This window comes from Trichomonas vaginalis, chromosome V, assembly GCF_026262505.1.
Source record: "Trichomonas vaginalis G3 chromosome V, whole genome shotgun sequence".
In the NCBI taxonomy this organism is placed as follows: domain Eukaryota; phylum Parabasalia; order Trichomonadida; family Trichomonadidae; genus Trichomonas; species Trichomonas vaginalis.
Genome location: NC_067207.1, coordinates 25,486,735 through 25,506,344, shown reverse-complemented (window position 1 = coordinate 25,506,344; position 19,610 = coordinate 25,486,735). Strand labels below are relative to the sequence as shown.

The 19,610-nt window shown below is 35.0% G+C and overlaps 8 protein-coding genes across 8 annotated transcripts, besides 1 other annotated feature; 3 read left to right on the top strand and 5 right to left on the bottom strand.

Moving 5' to 3' along the window:
* Positions 1-351: 351 nt before the first annotated feature.
* On the bottom strand, positions 352-1,104 carry TVAGG3_0401080 (Hop2B-like protein; the record flags this gene model as incomplete). The annotated part of the gene is made up of 1 exon (XM_001318551.2): positions 352-1,104. One exon carries the CDS (start codon positions 1,102-1,104, stop codon positions 352-354), a length of 753 nt encoding a protein of 250 aa, XP_001318586.2.
* A 271-nt stretch (positions 1,105-1,375) lies between these two features.
* Positions 1,376-2,381, bottom strand: TVAGG3_0401070 (cleavage involved in rRNA processing; the record flags this gene model as incomplete). The annotated part of the gene is made up of 1 exon (XM_001318552.1): positions 1,431-2,348. The coding sequence occupies one exon, from the start codon at positions 2,346-2,348 to the stop codon at positions 1,431-1,433; it is 918 nt and encodes a 305-aa protein (XP_001318587.1).
* A 1,215-nt stretch (positions 2,382-3,596) lies between these two features.
* TVAGG3_0401060 (uncharacterized protein) lies at positions 3,597-5,234 on the top strand (the record flags this gene model as incomplete). The annotated part of the gene is made up of 1 exon (XM_001318553.1): positions 3,597-5,234. The coding sequence occupies one exon, from the start codon at positions 3,597-3,599 to the stop codon at positions 5,232-5,234; it is 1,638 nt and encodes a 545-aa protein (XP_001318588.1).
* Positions 5,235-5,442: 208 nt separating this feature from the next.
* Positions 5,443-5,570: a mobile genetic element.
* A 93-nt stretch (positions 5,571-5,663) lies between these two features.
* On the bottom strand, positions 5,664-7,733 carry TVAGG3_0401040 (dynein intermediate chain family; the record flags this gene model as incomplete). The annotated part of the gene is made up of 1 exon (XM_001318554.1): positions 5,688-7,724. One exon carries the CDS (start codon positions 7,722-7,724, stop codon positions 5,688-5,690), a length of 2,037 nt encoding a protein of 678 aa, XP_001318589.1.
* Positions 7,734-9,335: 1,602 nt separating this feature from the next.
* On the top strand, positions 9,336-9,740 carry TVAGG3_0401030 (glycine-rich protein family; the record flags this gene model as incomplete). Its single annotated transcript, XM_001318555.1, has 1 exon — positions 9,336-9,740. One exon carries the CDS (start codon positions 9,336-9,338, stop codon positions 9,738-9,740), a length of 405 nt encoding a protein of 134 aa, XP_001318590.1.
* A 105-nt stretch (positions 9,741-9,845) lies between these two features.
* TVAGG3_0401020 (tRNA (uracil-5-)-methyltransferase-like protein A family) lies at positions 9,846-11,655 on the bottom strand (the record flags this gene model as incomplete). The annotated part of the gene is made up of 1 exon (XM_001318556.1): positions 10,045-11,649. The coding sequence occupies one exon, from the start codon at positions 11,647-11,649 to the stop codon at positions 10,045-10,047; it is 1,605 nt and encodes a 534-aa protein (XP_001318591.1).
* Positions 11,656-12,095: 440 nt separating this feature from the next.
* TVAGG3_0401010 (uncharacterized protein) lies at positions 12,096-14,047 on the top strand (the record flags this gene model as incomplete). The annotated part of the gene is made up of 1 exon (XM_001318557.1): positions 12,100-13,674. One exon carries the CDS (start codon positions 12,100-12,102, stop codon positions 13,672-13,674), a length of 1,575 nt encoding a protein of 524 aa, XP_001318592.1.
* Positions 14,048-14,209: 162 nt separating this feature from the next.
* On the bottom strand, positions 14,210-19,418 carry TVAGG3_0401000 (armadillo (ARM) repeat-containing protein family; the record flags this gene model as incomplete). The annotated part of the gene is made up of 1 exon (XM_001318558.1): positions 14,262-19,418. One exon carries the CDS (start codon positions 19,416-19,418, stop codon positions 14,262-14,264), a length of 5,157 nt encoding a protein of 1,718 aa, XP_001318593.1.
* Positions 19,419-19,610: the final 192 nt, after the last annotated feature.

Sequence of the window (19,610 nt, the reverse complement as noted above, 5' to 3'; positions counted from 1 at the left end):
TGCTTTCAATTTTCATATTGAAATTTTTAAGATTTTTTTCTGAAATAATAAGCAAGAATATCAACCTAAATAATATTAAATTCCATGCGTTAATTTCCCCTCAAAAGTCATTGACCGCCTCTCAATCTAGATTTTGTGAGTACTTTATATAGCGCATCTATCGGCGCGCGGCGATGCCGCGCGCCGATATAAGCTGATAAGAGCTTATTTTGAAATTTATTTTTCAATATTGCAGTTCAATCAATGAAACAATTCTAACTATAGTTGCCAAATAGATGTTTAATTGACGGAGGATCTCATTTTCCATATTTTTCAATCAATATTTAAAAATTTTTTGAAACAAACAATAATTTATACATCAACAATAGTATATTTCCTATCCTTAAACTCTAACTTAACATGATACTGCTCATCAGTCTCAAGGCCTTGTTCTTCGATAATATCAGCAGGTTTTTTATCCATTCCTTCCTGACCGCATATAGTATTAAGAATATCCATACACATAGCACGGCGCTTCTTCCATTGTTCGCACCTTGTGTTATAATCTTTGGTAATTTTTGCGATATCTTCTGGGTTAATTCCTTGAGCAGATTCTATAAGTTTATCACGGTATTGAGCTTTTTTGCCACATTGTTGTTCAATTTCAACTCGATATTGACGAAGTTCATCAAGTTTCCTTGTTGAAGATAAAACATCGCGGCGAGCTCTAAGTTCATCTCTTAGCTTTTGTAAATCTTGAAGTTTATGTGATAATTCATCATTATGTTGATCCATCACAACTAATTCTTCTTTCGAAGCGACTTGTTTGCCTTCCTGCTTAGCAAAATAGAGTTTTGATGACTTTCCAGCGAGTTTGCAAGTAATTTTGTTTTCATCTACAAGTTGATCTAATGCTTTTTGAATTACAGTTTTAGTAAATTCGCCATGCATCTCATCAACCAGGTTCGTTGCACTATATGGTCTATTTCTTTCCAATAAGAACTCTAGAATTTGGCCAATTGGGTTAACTTTAGACTTTGGTGCCATTTTGAAATTTGATTTTTGAAGATTCTGGTCTTGAGAATAAAGCAACAAATATGTAATTAGACAATAAAACTGAAACATACTAAATCATTCTCAAAATCGTTCATTTTTAAAATGATAGTAATTTGAAATCTTTATTTAATCTAATACTACAGAAAATTGATGCAGAAATATGCTATAGTGATTTGAAATTTATAGCCAAATTATGCCATATCAGATGAAATAAGCTTCAAATTTTCAAATGGTGGTTTTTCACAGATAAAGAGTTATGGATTAACATATGTTAATTTTAAAAATGTGTTTGGAATTAATTCTAAAGCAAATTCTATAACTTTATTTGATAAATAAATCGAGACAATAAAATTCCATAGTATAATATATCAAAAATAACCATTGAGAAACTACAATTACTTCCTGTTGCTCTTCTTCTTCTTTCCAAGAAGGTGGCGAGGCTGGTTTGGATTCACATTTCCGTAGCCATACTGTGGTTCTTGGCGTGGCATAGCTCTTGGCTCGAAGAATGTTCCTTCAGCCTGTGGTGTCTTTCTAGCTCCACCCGACCATCTGAATTTTCTTCTTTCCTCGTTAAGAACGTCTTCTGATAGAATAATATCCTTCTTGCCATGTCTGCCACCAACGTGCTTTGGAATTGAGAAGCGTTTGCCACGTGCTGTTGGCTCAAATCTTCTTGGAAGCGGTAATTCTTTCTCAACGCCATCTCTCATGACAAGAGCGTAACGGATAAGGGTATGTTGGCCACATTCTGGGCAGAATTCTTTTGTAGCATCTAATGTTTCTGTATTGCAAGCGGAACATCTTAATAACCATCTCTTAACTTCAGCGACACGAGCACCAGTTGATGAGACAACTGTAATGCCAAGAATCTGAGCAACGCATTGCATTGTTGCATCAGATGTGCAAAGAATGACATCGTCATCATCTTGGATTTTACCGTATGATTCAGCTGTAATCCATTCATCAAACTGTGGTTCTTGTGTTTCTTTCTTTGGCTTTTCTTCTTGCTCTTCTGGCATGAAGTCGAAAGCAAGAGCAAGTAGACCAATATCTGTTTTTGAAAGGAGTACGGCGTTTCCACTGTCTGTAGCTGCTTGTGTAACAGCTGTAACTGATTCGGATGTTGGTTGTCTAACAATGATTTCGTGAGAAAGCTGGAAATTTTGCAAAATTTGTTTGGCACGTGCATCGCGGACTTCTTGCATTGCTTCTTCAGTCATATAAATTACATTGGGGCAGTCAACCTGAGCGCCGCCCTGAATGAAGAAGTTTGCATCAGCAATAAAGAAAACAGAGTGTTCTTCAGTCATTGGACTTAAAATTTTCTAAGGTCTCAATTTTGTGCTCTCCATTATTTGAATTGAAATTAATCGTAAATTTTTTGAAATATGTGTTGTCGATTCATCAAAAAGAAGGAGTTTATAAGGGATATTGATAGAACAAATTAGATCCATTCGATCTTATAGTCTATTTGTGATGCATCATTGATCCATTTTGATCTTATATCAGGATTATTTTTGTTTCAAGTCAATACTCTCTAATCAAATGTCCTACCATTTGCCCAATCTATATTTAGTTAAAGTATGTTTTGTTACACATATATTATGCATTAAGATAACCAAAATATTTGTGATTTTAAAATTAATACACCAAAATTCCAATTAAGAATAGAGTTTGGAGATACAATGCATACCCATTGATAATATTTTCTGATTCAATTGTTGACAGTCTAAATTATGGCTTCCCAAAAGCGAAATTATGTCTAATCTGAATTTTCTTTTTGTACAAACATTAGTTTGCTTTCATTCAATATAAATACACTAGATGTATACATTAATCCATTTAAGTATGTATTGTTCAAAGAAATTTTCGATAAAGATTTTCAGATGATGAGAAAGGTGCCATTAAATTGTACCTCTAAATTGATATCTCTATATGAAATAGATTTTGTCATTTCAATATATTTCAAATCTCAAATTTTAGCTTCGATATATAATTTTTTATTGAAAACCTTCATAGCATTTTGAATTATTAAACAAAAGAAAGTGTGGATGTGAATTTAAGAGAGTGCATTGATAATTTTGACTTTGAATGATTATTTTAATTTAATTGAAAATTCTTTTCAGCTATAGTTAAAGCGTGACCCAATATAGTTTCATTTAGTACTGCATTATCAGTGTAATAATACTTGCGGTGATTCTTCGATAAATTTATATTCAATAATTGTTTTCAGGCTAACTTGTAAAACAGTCTTTTTGAAAGAAAAAAAATTCAATATGAATTGGTTTTTTCGGCATCAAGAACATACGTACTGAGACTAGTAAGTTTTCAATAATATCTACAAATTATATGAGATTATTTTCAATCGTCTAACCTCAAGTTTTCAAAAATAATTTTTTATAATTCTGTCTAATTATGGTATTTCTATATATTTATTTCTCGATGATAAAAATTTGAATACCGATAATTTATTTGAAATCATTCAAATGAAAAATTTTTAGGCTATGAAAAAATCGGGCAATTTTTTGATAACTTGGCAAATCAATCATTATTTTAGAATGTTTCTCACACTATTTGCAAGTGTTCAGTCAGTGGAAGCCACTGAAGTTACATTTGGCCCAGGAAGAGTCAACTTCACAGGAATCAACACAACAACAATTGTTCTTCCTAAGAAGACAGATGAAAAAGATGTATATTTCGTAATCCATAATCCATTCGCATTTGAAACAGATGGAAAGAAGATCCCAGCTCCAGTTTATAAGAATGTTGAAGAAATTAATCTTACATTCCGCCATCATAAGAGACCAATTCTTGAGTACACAGTTCTTGGTATTGAAGCTAACCAATGCGATACTGTTGATTTTGTTTTTGGTGGTCACAAGAATTTCACATTTGGCAACAAGAAGTTCGACGATGTTGAATTAAAGAATAATACAAAGGCTTGCGTTGCTTTTGTATCTCCATTCGAAACAAATTACACAGTTAAAGCAATCAATGCTTCTGCCAGTGCCTCAATTGAAGTTTATGATTACAACTTTGAAAATGGCCAGACAGTTTTAGACACAACATCACTTAATGCCACAACAATTGTTGCTCGCCTTACAACAGCAGATGTTGCCTCTGGTTTATTCATTGTTTCTCAGAGACCAAACTTCCCACATCCACCACATAATGAAACAGAGAAGCCAAACTTCCCAAGAAATGAAACAGATAAACCAGCTTTAATCGGAAAGTTTGATGGCAAGAAGGAACGCAAAGATCGTCCACATCCACACCCAGGACACATGAATCTCCGTTTCCATGTTGCTGATGATAACAGTTCAGTCAAGTTCAGCCAAGTTGCTGCTGAAAAGGAAATCCCAGATCATCACCATGATGAAAACCATGACAGAAAAGATCATCATGACAGAGACAACAAGAATAGAGATGAAGATCGCAAGGAAAGAGATAATGATCGCAAGGACAGAGATGATAAGAAGAGAGATAATGACCACAAGGAAAGAGATAATGAGAAGAAAGATGATGACCGCAAGGACAGAGATGATAAGAAGAGAGATAATGATCGCAAGGAAAGAGATAATGACCACAAGGAAAGAGATAATGAGAAGAAAGATGATGACCGCAAGGACAGAGATGATAAGAAGAGAGATAATGATCGCAAGAAAAGAGATAATGACCACAAGGAAAGAGATAATGATCGCAAGGACAGAGATGACAAGAAGAGAGATAATGATCGCAAGGAAAGAGATGACAAGAAGAGAGATAATGACCACAAGGAAAGAGATGATGAGAAGAAAGATGATGACCACAAGGACAGAGATGACAAGAAGAAAGATGAAAAACCTCAAGGTGATCGTAAAGATCGCAAAGGAAATAAAGACAAGAAACAACACAGAGATGAAAAGAAAACAGAAACAAAACCATCTGATTCATCAAATACAGGTAGTGAAGAAAAGGGATCTACAGCCAATTCAAAGTCGGGTAAGACTAATGGAATCATGAATAACAAAGCATTTAGACTTGGAATGTTCATCGGTGTCCCGGTTTTGGCTGTCTGCATCATTGCAGGCGTTATTGCTGCTGTTGTCATCCGTTGCAAGAAGTCAAGGAGGAATTACACAGATATCACAGCCATTGAAACGAACGAAGAAGTTCCAATTGAATATAACCATGCTGCCACAGAAAATCTTGTTTAAATAAAAAACTCATGCTTTTATCTTTTAAATAAATCTTTATTACAAATTAAAAATAAAAATAAAACTATGTATTATAGCATTTGCATGACATTAGTCAATAATCTCTATAGATTTTGCATTATGGAAAGCTTTTTCAATTCTTGAATTATATTTTTACAAATGGCAAAATGAAGCGGAGTCTCTCCAGTCAAAATTAGAATACATTATTTAAGGGTGAACTTACACCCCCCATGACATGACATTCAATTCAGATGTTTGAAGTTAATTTTCAATGACGTATCACCCCAGTTGTCAAAAATTTGAATTAAAGTTAGATGGGCGTAAGTGCAGCCTTAATGTGAACTACTTAGATAAGAACCACAAAAATTTTGCATATCTTGGTAGATTCACAAGTTCAAATTAAAATAAAAAAATTGTTAATTTTTTAAAATAAAAGTCAACTGATTTATTTTTTTATTCTTCAGCCTTCTTGTCCTGAACAGGTTGAGCAGTCTCTTCCTTTATCCAGGAGACGCCCATAACATTGATGAACTTCTCTGTTTCATCATTGACGAGCTCTTCGTGCTTAGCTCCGTCTTCTTCTCCTGCAGCAGCACCACCTTCTTCCTGGTCCTCGTCCGGTGGCTGTGTGAGATCTGGGAGAAGTCCTCTTGAAGACTGTGACTTCGAAGAAGACTTTGTCATCTTGCTGCGCTCGAGTTCCTCCTTGACAGTCTTTGTGTTCTTGCGGAGGTTTGGAGAGAGCTTGAGGGAGAAAACTCTTCCCTTCTCGCTGCCGACAAGGATGACTGGCCACTTCGGGTGGAATGAGACAGATGTGAGCTGGCCCTCGTTGATTTCGAGGATGTCTGTTGTGCAGATTGGCTGGAAGCGGTTGATTGCGATATCGTAAATGTAAAGAACGCCGTCGGATGAAACTGCGGCGAAAACTGTTGAGCTGTGAGGAGCCCACTTGATGTCGTTGATGGAGTTGGGAGCGAAATCGAAGATCTGGAGTGGTGTGTTCTTCTGGCCGTTCCTCCAAATCTTAATTTGCCAATCTGTACCGCATGTAATGAAGACGTCCTTGTGGAACTTGTTGTAGCAGATCTGTGCGCATGGTGGTGAATGTGCTGGGAAGCTGGATGGAGCTTGTGTTGTCCTTGTTCTAAGGATTTCGTAAATGTGGCCGTCATCAGCGGCAGCAACGAAGTGTGTTGATGATTCGTTGTAGTAATCGAGAGATACAATGCCGGCGTTGATCTTTGAGATCTCTGTGACCTTCATTTCTGATTGAATGAGAGTCCACTGGAGAATGCGACCATCGAGACCTGCGGAAACGAGATTGAGGTTTCCGGAGGAGTCAAGTGGCTGCCAGCGGATGACTGTAATTGCTGTCTGGTGGCGATCGAGTAATTTTTGTGTTGAGAAAATAGGAAGAGTACCACGAGAGCGAACATCGTAGATAGAAATGTTACCATCAGCTGTACCAACAGCGAGAATTGATGGCTGTGTCTTGCACCAGTCAATAGCTGTGGCGCGGTCAGGTAATTCAAGAATATTACGAGGTGTTGAGTGGTTCTTGAGTGTCCATGTGCAGACATATCCTCTGCCTGGGGTCTTGTCCGTTGCTAAGCAGGAATAAGCAACAGCGAACAAATCGTGGACAGAAGGGTTCCATTCGAGGGCTGTGACCTGGAAACCGGATACAAGGTCTGACTTGAACTCCCAGAGAGGAAGTGTGAAGCTGTGCTGTGGATCTGTTGAGTCACGAAGATCATCGTAGTATTTGAAGTCGCAGCAGACGTTTGGATCCATGTTCTGGTTGACGACACGCTCCATGACGCGGATGACTGCGGAGGCGTCGTGTGGCTTTGGATACAAAGGTGGCTGTTGCATGTGAGTTGTGTAGTAAGCTGCGATATCACGCTGGTTGGTAGATCCTGTAGAATCCTTTGGAACTGGAGCTTCTGTCAATGTACCTTCGTCAATGTATTCAATAACGTATCCTTGAGTTGCACGCTCTGAGAAGTTGAATTGGTTACGAAGGACCTTCTCCTCGCCCTTGTCTTCCTCTTCTTCTTCTCCGGCTCCGCCCTTCTTGCTCTCTATAACGCTCTGAAGAGCTGATACTGGAGCAATGTGGCTAATTCTTTCGCATGACATAATTGTTGCATTAGGATCATGAATTTCATCGAATGCATGTGTTCTGAAATTGTAGCGGACGACATTCTTTGGAGCTTGTGGATCTCCAATCGTTAATGTTCTTGTATGCTGAACTGCAAGTTCTTTTGGCGTAAGATGTGCTTGATCGAGTGGAGCACCATTTGGTTGAAGTCCCATTGAAGCCATAGACCTCATGGAACGCATTGATGTGTGGGATGCGAAGATGTTGGCCATATTTGCCATTGAACGACGAGATTGAAGTGCATCAGCACCTAAATTTGCATTAGACCTCCTCGAAACAAGATTTTCTGATTTCTCGGCACCGAGCTTCGTACCAGAAGACATCTATATTCCGTTATTTAATTTCAATACTTTATTTTTGTAAAGTTCAGCACTCCTAGAATAATAACGATTTAGTTCTTATTATTATTAAATATATTGTACTAACATGGTGTAAAGTAAAATGTTTCGATAAACTTGGTCTTTATTGGCTAATTTTAAATTTCATATTTCTTGGCCTATGAAATATCAAGGTATCATTACTACACCACATTTAAATTCTGGATTTTAATGAGGTAATTTTATTATTGGCCTGTTTTAATTCATATTATTGAGATAAAATTTGATTTTTATGAAAGAATTTGAAGTTATAGATGCATTTGCATCATAATAGTGCGTATTTTACTGATTAAATCATGCTGTATTACAAAACATATAAATTTTTATGTATGATATTGGTATCTTTTTATAATTTCACCCAATTGTAAAGCACAAAGCTAAATATTAGAAAAATTGCATCCTGTTCATACTTTGAACAAGTGCTTTTATACTCAGTTCATTTCACAAAAAGAAATAAAACTATTGATTTTAATATTACGTAATTCATCAAAATAAGAGATAAAAGATACTTCAATTGGTACTGTATAAGTTTATATAAAGCATAACTCGCGTAGGCATTTTTGATATTCAATGGTAACATCATCGTTTGTGAATTCAAAATTGTATTCTAAGCCTCAATTAGAATGATTTATTAACGAGTTCTTTGTTTATAGTAGTTTACAATAATAACAATGCCTTATTAATGAGTTTTTAAAATTATTTCATGTTATTGCTTATATATAAGGATGACTCTAGGATGATTAGCATCCAACTCTATTAGTATAGATAATTTGTGCATAATAAACTTATTTTGCATTGTAATTCCATAAAATCACAATTCTGATCAAGAGGAATCTCGTGATACATGAAGCAATCAATGAAAAATATATTGATGTGTATTGTACCTTTTAATTTCCTTGTATTTACTGCTCATTGCTTTTAGCAAATAAAACTTTATCAATCACACTGAATGATTTCTCAGTGGATAGTCAATTTGCCGAATTTAATGAAACAATTGCAATACTTAAATATCCTTGCAATCAAAATACTAATATATGTACTCCATATAAAGTTGAATTTCAACCAGGAATATATTTGATAGAATTATGGGGTGCATCTGGTGGATACACTAATTCTGAACCTTTATTGGGAGGATATGGTGCATACACATCAGGATATATTACTCTGAAGAAGAAAAGTGTTTTTTATTTTTACCTAGGTCAACAAGGAAAAAATAATGGCCCTCCAACCTATAATGGTGGAGGAAGAGGCTCAAATTCACCATTAGGAGATTCCACTGCAGGATCAGGTGGTGGAGCCAGTGACATGAGATACATTTCTGGTGAATGGAATGATACGGAATCATTGAAATCGAGAATCATTGTTTCTGCTGGTGGTGCTGGATCAGCATATTATTATAAATTTATCCAAGGTGGACATGGAGGTGCAATAACTGGCTACTCAGGCACACAACATAGAATAGGTTCATCTCCATACTACTTAACTAATTCCGTCAGTGCTACCAATATTTTAGGTGGAATTTCCGGTTTGTCAGATGATAAAGGTCACGATATAATAATGAATGGGTCATTTGGAATTGGTGCCAATCCTTATTATCAAGTATATGGATCCGGAGGTGGTGGTGGTTATTATGGTGGAGGTGCAGGAAATGTTGTTCTAAGTTGCGTTGGATCTGGATCTGGCGGATCTTCTTTTATATCAGGTTATAAAAACTGTAATGCTATCGCAAAAGAATATACCTTAAACAATCCAATTCATCCAGGAAAACCCTACCATTACTCTGGTTTTGTGTTCTCAACCCCTACTATGAAAGATGGTGTTGAAACTAAATATATAGGTAATGGTCAGGCTCGTATTACCATAATTGATAACTATTTTGATTTTAAAATTAGTTGTATGTTATTTTACTCAATGCGTCAGAATACTTTATATTTTTATATCTTTTTAATTATTGATAGTTAATATAATAAAATGTATAATATGCATATTTTTATTTGAAGGTGAGTCAATTTGTCATATTGGATATTGAGTATCAATTTGTCAACGGGACATAATATTAGCTTAATTCTCGACTTAATTATATTATGTCACATTGATTGATACTCAATATCCAGTGTGAAACCTCTTCTGGAAGAATTTTTGGTTCACATTCTTTCATATGTTAATAATTGAGTGATTTCTCATATATATGAGTTTAAAATTAAAATTAAAAATCTAAATTAAAATATGAGTTTTATCAAATAAAAATCTATTAATAAAAAACTTCTTACTCGCGCTGCATAAGCATAACTAATTCGAGTCTATCTGTATGTGGGAACAAATCGACACCAAACCACTCAACAGGCTGGAATGGCTGTGTTGCGAAGTTGTTATTTTCAGCAAACAAGAATTTCTTCGAATCTCTGACCAAAGATTCAGGATTGCAAGAGATGTAAACGACTCTCTTGAGTAACTTGCACTCTCTGATTGCTTTTGCAGCTGTTTTATGCAATCCATCACGTGGTGGATCGACAATTACGACAACGCGAGATCCTTCTGCCTCGCATTGGTCCAATATTCCTGGAAGAACGTCTTGTGCAGGTGCAGCAATGAATTCTGCGTTCTTTATCTTGTTTTTAGTGGCATTCTTCTTTGCATCTTCAATTGCATCTTTTTCGATGTCAATTCCAATGACTTTCTTAGCTTTCTTGGCCATGGAGAGTCCGATAACTCCTGTTCCGCAGCAGACATCGATCAAAACTGTGCTCTTGTCGACTTCTGCGAGAGATTCAACTCTGCTGAAGAGAATTTCGGCTCCAGGTGTGTTTGTTTGGAAGAATGACATTGGGGAGATGTCGAACTTGAGTCCTCTGAGCTTTTCTTCGATGGTGGCTGTACCATTGAGCAAAGTAAAGACAGGATCATTTCCATATCCTTCGTATTTCGTTGTTTCGCAAAGATAAAGAGAATCTACGTCTTCCTGGAATGTCTCTGTAAGTTGGGCAACGTCGTCTGGGTCAACTTGGCATTCTTCGCTCTTATATACAACAACAACTAACATTGTCTTGCCTTCTTCGGTAGTTCTGACTGTAATAAACTTCCAAACGCCTGAGTTCCTTGAGCGATCGTAAATTGGTGATTTTGCGTGAGTTACGAAGTCTGTAAATTTGCGAGCAAGATAAGGAGCAACTTTTGGAACATTTAAGCAGTTATCAATTGGGGCAATTACGTCCTCGTCCTTGCTGCCAAGGTTAAAGCCGACAACAGTGTTTCCTTCTAAGTCTGCTCCAACTGTCATTTCGACCTTGTTACGATAGTTGACTGTATTAGGAACAGGAACAACTGTAACTGGTGAGGATCCTTCTGGAACAATTCCTTGGATGAGTTTTGTGTACTTTTCGGATTTGGCGGCGTATTGTTCTTCTAAAGGCATTCTGTGCCATGCTGTGACTCTGTCACGGATATCTGCTGTTGCAAGTCCTGGATTTGTGGCACGGGCACGTACACGGCGGCAAAGATTTACAGAAAGATGAAGATCTTTGTGAAGTGGGACAACAAATAAGCATTTCTCTCCGAAACGAGCAGCAACGAGTTTTCTGTAGCACTGAAGACGGTCTTCGTTGTTATCGAATTTGATAATTCCGGCGTATTTCGATTTCTTTTTAGAAGCATATGTGTAGTTAGCTTCGCACTTTGTCTTGAGGAACTTTTCAAAGCGTGGACCGTCCCAATGATAGTTAAGTCCTTCCAAATAAAGTCCGCATGGATCTCCTTCAGCTGGATCTTCAAGATCTGGCAGTGGATCGAGATCCGCGAAGTAGAATTTCGACTCCTGTGGCTTGCTTGGAGCGCGTTCTTTCTTTTGTACTGGTGCAGAAAGGAAAGATCCCATTTGGCGGTATTTTTTTTATCGTCCAGAGAGCAAAAATTTGACATAATATATCGGTGCGCAGTGCAGCTGGGGCAATCTTTTTTGTCTATCTTTCCTTATGTCAAATCTCATTTCCAAATATCTTATTTCCATGACTTATTTTTGAGCATTTTCTTTTTCAAATTTAAATATACAAAAATTCAATTAATTTTCCCTGTATGTTACTCCAAAAGTCCTAGAAAAATCTATTTATTAGGAAAACGATTAGTAAATATAACATAATTTTAAAGATCTTTTTTTTGTTAACATTTTATCTCAAAAATTGAGAGGGATATTTTCTAACAATTTAAAACTAGAAAATGCAGATCTTTTTGTGATAATTAGGAATTTTAATTAAAACGTCTCTCAAAATTTGAATAATTCTGATCGTTTATCAAAAAAATATTTTTCTAAAATGAATTTATTTGCTCAATGAGCGACATTTGGAATCGATTTTTCAATGGATATAGTTATACAGACCATACATCAAATTCAATAATTCATGATTCATCAGGAAATTATCACGTAAACCATGTTTTCTTTACAAACCTTAATTCACAAATTATTAGATTTTTTGGGAATGATGATAGTAAACTTCTTATATCATTCTGCGTATTTGATTCTAATAATGTACATGTACGAAACGGAAACATTTACCAAGAAAAAGGCCAATGTGTTCAATATCGAATCTGTAGTTACATTTCAACAACAAACAATTATGAATATCCACACTCATATATTCGCACAACAAACAATCAAGAATACAAAAATTACTTAATTGAATCCACAATTACTTTAAGTGATGGAAAAACAGGACCAATATATCAACGATGGGGTGGTATTAAAATTGAAAATGTAAATATTTCATATTCAGAAGCATCAACACATTATTCAGTTTATTTTATTTATGGAGTAACTCGGATTACTGCATCAAATTCATATTCAACATTCTTTAATAACACAGCTAAAGAATATAGCTGTTTATATAATTACTATAGCCTAACATATATCAATTACTGCAACATTCTTTCAAATCAATGTTCAAAAACATTTAAAGATGATAACGGAATCATTCATGCTTTTAATCGTGCTGTGGTTACTATTGAACATTGTGTTATATCAAACAATAATGGATACAATTTATTCTATGCAAAAAATGATTGTTCAATTAAAGTTATTTCCTGTTTCATTCCATCAAATGATGTTATTATCTCAGCTAATGGTCAATTATCTACATCAGCGATAGTTGATTCCCTGCAATTTGTTAATGAGCATTTCAATACAATATTGTGCTATGCACCAAATCCAATTAAATCAATCACAATTCTATTAATTGAGCTTGAGCGAACAGAATACTATTATAAAGCTGACAAATATATCAAATTATCTGGAAATGTTAGATGCGAAGCAGATAGTTTTACCATCTATTGTCAAATAGAAGGTCAAATGATTAATTTTTTGGGAGATGCCTTAATCCTATCAGAGAACAAATATCATGCGAATAATAATACATATAGTTTTACAGCAAATTATGAATTGCCAGATTCTCTTAAAGAACCAAATATTTATAATTTGACAATTCATGCAGAAACTAATTCAGAAGACTCAAATGTTATATATCGAGAATTTCAATTCAAACGTAATACTCCAAAGATAGAAATTATTAAGCAGCCAACATTCCCAGTTTATCTCAACAAAACTCGTATTATGAAATTCATATTATCTGTCACAGATCAAGATGGCGAAGGAAATGTTACAATTAATCATGTTCTCAATAACATTGGTGGTAAAGAACCTATAAATATTCAAATTAATAATCAAACTGATCATCATGTTCCATATGATGTTTCAATTCCAGAAAATTTCGATGTTGGAAATTATAATCTCAGATTTACGGCGACAGATGAACACAATCTTGTTTCAGATATCAATATCACGGTCACATTTGCTAATATGCCTACTGAAAATATCAATATTGTGACATTTCATAAATTCTACAAACGTTAATCACTAATTATATTTATTTCTTCTTTTTATGTAATTCATTTACTAGGTATAAATGAATTAATGTAGATGTTGAAGTAGCTGTTTCTGGGAGTTTTCTTTAGTTGAATTTCTGAATGCTTCTTTAGCTCATTTATTAGATGTGCATGCATCCATTATAAATTTGACAAAAACTTGAGCTTATATTGAAGTCATTAATTATTTCTAATGATTTGAGAATTAAAAAACTTTGGGTTGTTGAACTACGTTTTTGATTTTCACGACTTATATTTAAAATACTTATTGTTATTATCTTAAAATATCACCTCCAATTGTTTCTTCCAACAAAATCCCTCCTTCATTAATCCTTCGCCTATGTTATATTCAATAAACTGACAAATTTATAATGTATTCTTTCAATGATTTGTTTTTAAATTTTTTTGACCTGCTGCACTATGAAGCGCAGTTTATCCATAACTATCTAATCGAATCAAATTTATATAAAAAAGAAAGAAGAGAATATATTAAGTTAAATTTAAAATTAAATAAAAAGCCATTAATAATAAACAAAGAAAAAAATAAAAAACAGAAAAGAAAAAAATAATAAAAAATTATTCAGTAATTGCCATGAATTCCAAAGGAGTAACTAAAAATTGCTTAGATATCTTATCATCAGAAGGAAGATCTAATATCTGATGTCTAATATTTCTAGGCAAAAGAGGCATTACTTCAATCTTATCCATTTGCAAAGCAGCAGTAAAAACAGTTGTTTTTGTTCCAACAACTTTTGATGACAAATTCAATGCAGAAGACCAATGTCTATTTGCAGACGAAGAATGTCTCTTCAATGTGTCTTTGTTCTTGAGTCTTCTGACCATTTCATCCTGTGGATTAAATGGATAAATCTTTGGTGGATTGTCCTGAGAAATCATTCCAGTCATCATTGTAATTTCCTTACAATTTGTGATTGGCGATTTTTCTCCAGGCGGAGTAGCAATTGTTTGCAAACCACTTATTACGTCATCAACTGTGTGACTTCCATCTTCTGCGTTGTATTCCAAGGAAGTAATTGTTGGATTTACTTCAGCCAACAAATAAATGAATTCCGCAGCTTCTTTAGAGAAAACAATTCTCTTCAAAGCTGTTTTACAAATAGGAATTAATCTGTTATCATTTATTTGATCCCTGAATTTGTCAAGTAAATCTTTTGATGCTCCTAAAACACTTGAAATCAATTCTTCAGAACATTTATCAACAATCATACCGAAGAAGAATAATAGTCTGTTTGCTTGATAATTAGTTTTCACGTTCTTCAAAGCTTCATCGTATTCTTCTGGACATGGAATTCTAACTCTCATTACAATGGAATTCAACAAAATTAATTCAGGAGATCCAGTTAAATCGATGCAATTCTCAAGCATTTCTTGGGATTCTGGATTCGAAGCAATGTCAATAAGGAAAGGAGCAAAAGCATCAACAATTAATGATGGATTCTCTCGAGCAGCGACTTGGTTATTCCTGAAACATTCAATGAAAATTGTCAATGCAAAACGGTTAGATGAAGTGATCAACGGTTCAAAATTCACAAATCTCATTGCGAACTCATAAGCGAAACCAGTTAATTGCGGGATTAAAACGTTGTGGCTTAATAACTGGAAAACAGCTGACATGTATTTAGAGAACTGTGTGTAATCATCGTAAATACAAGACAACTGATAAGTGACTGCTTCATTTAGCAAAGTTGGGAAGAAAGGATTCAATGGTGCTTCTATTGAATCCAAGATAATTATTGATCGAGTTGCTTGTTTCAATGATTTACAACATGTTCCCCATTTTATTGCTTCCAATGACCATTTATCCAATGCTGCTTTATTATCTTCACCTAACTGTGAAGACAATGTCCTTGCAACTTCTCTGAGAGCTTCATCAGTCATTCCGCCACTTATATTCAACATTTCTATCTCAGAAACAATGTTTGGAAAAACCATAAACAATGTTTGACATAATGATTGGCATTCTTCATAATACAAGAGACAGAAATGTAATACAGTTGAATAATAAGGAGCAGCCTGTTCTAAGTGTTCAGTAAAACATGTTTGTAATATAGGCATCGCCCACATTATATCACTTATTCCTAAATCTTGTGTTGATTGGTAATACCAGAAAGAAAAGCGACATCTTTTCGCAAGGAATTTAGCAACAATTCCCGCCATTGGATCACATAACAAAGTAAATATCTTCGTTTTAACTTTTATGTCTTCCGTGGCATAAATAACCGCCAATGTCACTTTTGAGTTATCGGTTTCTTTCATCACTTCAACCCAAAGATTAGAAATGTAAATTGACTGTTCTTCATCGAGTAACATTGTTATATCAGACAGTTCCTGGAAGAACGACAAAACAGTGTAGCACCTGAAGTTCTTAGGAATGTTGGAAATAACTGCATTCGTTGGCAAAATGCGGATTTTTGCAAACCATGGCTGAATTAGCTCGACCATGTGCTTGGTGTTCATGTTTTGATGGATCATTTCAAGCATCACGGACATACCAAACAATATTATTTGTTCGGTGGCAAATTCAAAGACAGAAAATACGAAATCAATTGATTTCGCTTCTTGAATGACCAAAGAAGACTTTTCGGACACAAATAGATTACCTAGTTGTGAAAGAACTACAATGGCTGACTCGAAATTGTCAGTAGATGCGAGTTCTTGTGCGAAAAGTATCATTGATCCAATTTGATTTTTGAGAATTTTAGGATCGTTGCAGTTTTCCATTGAGTTCAGGATCGCTGTGATAAAGATCTGTGCGATAGCGTGCGGTCTCAAGAAAACTTGGGAAATAAACTCTTTCATCAAGATATCGACGTGGAACATCAACAAAGAATCAATAACTGGGTATCCTTCCTGTTGTACGGTGATGAATCTGTCGAGCATTGATGGTTCGAAGGCAAATCCATCAGTAAATATCGTTCCAAACGCAATTAAAGGTATCAAAGCATTGATAGAATAGTTATGAAGCCTTGTAAAATCACCTGGAATATTTATCCACTGGATTAATATTTTGACCATACATTGGCGGTTTGACAAGGCCCATTGTTCTTCATCTATTTGGGTTTGGATATTATTAAAGAACGTGGCGACGATGATACAGTAATCTATACAGATGTCTTCGTTTACTTTCACGTTGTCTAGGATCTTTTGGTCCCATTTTATGTCTCTTTGGGAATTCAAGTTGTTTTTGAATAAATACGATTGAAGCAATGAAAGAAACTCGACATAAGATTCGAAAATAAAGGTAATACAGTTAAGAAAAACTGTCGGCATCTTTATAATCATCGAAAGTGCCCTTGTTAACTGGGAATAGTACTGGGAATCAAGGTTTATGAGATGTCTTACGATAGATGGAATGACTCTGTAGTTCAAATAAGGCAAAGTTTGTATTAAATGTAAAATATGAGTTTGATTCTTAGAAGAAATGATCATCTTCGCGTAATCGATTGCCTCTTCGATTATAGGGTTTGTTTGAGGGTCATACAAGTTGGCAAAAGTGTCCAACATCGCAGATAAAAATAAAATCGGATTTGAGCTGGCTTTGTCTGATAAAGCGACCTTACTGATAGGCATAAGTTGTTCTCTGATGAGAGGAAGAAGTGCTGGATGAGCTTCGATGAACAACGACATCAAAACTGAATAATAATAATTCCATAGCGTAGAATAAGAAGATCTTGCCACGGATTGCCATGTAGGAGCATCTTCTATTGGTGTTGTATGCGATGGAGAGTCAGGAATGATGGAGGTACCTATATTTGTGGCAACTTCATTTTGAATTAATTGGTCGCTCGCAATGAAGTCGTTAAAGAAGGAATCCGTGTGCATAAATGAAAGTTTGTGCATAATAGCTAAACAAACTGCACGTACATTGCGTAATTTGCTTTGTAATAAAATAAAAGTCGTAATGTTGATTTTTAGAGCTGTTTCGGAGTCGATTTCGTGGATGTTGACAATTACGTATAATATGTCGATAGCGTTCTTTGTAATTTCTTGGTTAATTGAGTCTTTTATGATATTAATGCAAACTTCTACGATATCTGTGTAATTTGAGGTATAAATGAGCTTGATTGCTTTAAGGGCTTTGTAATGGACAATAGGATCTGGCGATCCGCAAAGGGAAATCAGACCTTTTATAACTTCTGGATCATTATTGTCTTTAAACAATAAATAAGGGGCTGCAGATACAACAGAGTTGGCCATTGAAAATGTTGCACCAACTTTCTCGATGTTATTCGTGTATTCTTTCGATGCTTCGAAATTTAATTTATTTGATGTAATAAAATTGTAAACTTCGGAGTCTGTTGATCCGTAATGGGATTGTATGTAACAGTTATCGTATGTAATGAGCTTGGAATGGTCAATATTCGATAAATCTTGTAAAATCGCGGTATGTCCAATATCGTTGATAAAATCGATGATGGCTGGCTTCACTTTTGATCGTTCTTTGAATATTTGTGTATTAATATGCGAAATTGCCGATAGAACGATAGAATGATAAATTCCGGATTTTTCTATCATATCTGGCAGCAAAATATGGGATAGTTTGTCAGCATCGATAGCGGCGAGTTGAACAATGATATCGATGAACACTTCCGGACATGTTTCGAAATTTGCTTTCAAATAAAATTTTTTAATGAATTCGTCTGTTGGCTCTACGACGTCTCCTTTGCATCCTGCGTATTCTTCTGGTTCGAAAGTGATGATATTCACGTTCTGTACGTCACCACGGAGTAATCTTAAAAATGCACGCGCAGTTCTTTCGATTTTTGTAGGATTATTGATATGTTTGTAGACTCTGTCCCTGTAGAATTGTGGTTCCTTCTTCTTTTCAGCTGGAATCACTTGGAATAAGGCTGTAATTAAATCAATCGCGCCGTTTTTAATTCCTTCGGTACTTTTGAAGCCCCAGGCAAGGTTGAAATATTCTTGTAATATTTCCTTCTCGCACGGACTGATAGAAAGCATTCCGCTTAAAGATGTAAGCATATCTGTCGTACAACCTTTCTTTCGCTTGGCTTGTTGGGTGGAGATTAACATGCTGTCAATAAGCTCCTGAGGAGCTCTGACAAATGATAGTAAATAAAAAACATTTTCGATATTTGAGTCATCAACAAATTGTGTGAAGCAAAGAGCCATTTCATCACCATTAAGTAATGATATACTATGTAATATCATGCCCCATTCTTTGATCAAAAGCTTCTGGACTGAGTTTAATTTTGGAATTGGCTGACAGACGTGAAATCCGCAAGGAACAATCTTACCGAATGGAAGTAATTTCGATGGTGTGTTTGATTCTAAAATATCAAGAAAGATTTTCGAAATAATATCAGATAAAATAAATAAAGTGAAAAAGCGAAGGAAATGGAAGTGATAAATATTTGTAAGTCGGAAATTAAGTGATGAGATTTGTATTAACGAAAAAGGAGTGCCGACGGATCGATTAATTTCGGATTTAAACTTTGAAGCGAGATTTCCAAGTACATCGTTCTGATTTATCTTGGCAAAATCGGTTACTGTTTTTATGACTTTCATATAGCCTGAAATGTGCTTAGGAATAGCATTGAAAAAATTAGTGAAAAATTGATCGAATTCTGTCTCTGTCATTGTTGGTGAGGAAAGAATCGGTTCGTATTTCCTAAAATAGCCTTCAATGACTGGAGAAAATGATTCCACAAGGCCTGTAAGCACGGAATCAAATAAAGGCCCTGTATTCATTCAACAAAAAAAAATTAATTTAAATTCGTCAATTTTTTAATTTGCTTATCACTCATTTATGCAAAATTCATTTATTAATTTCGAAATAAGACTTGGTAGTCAAGTTGTCAATAGTTAAAATTTATTTTTGTTCGTTTTTGCATTGTCCCTCCATTTATTTCATGATTAACTGATATGTTTGGCATATCTAGA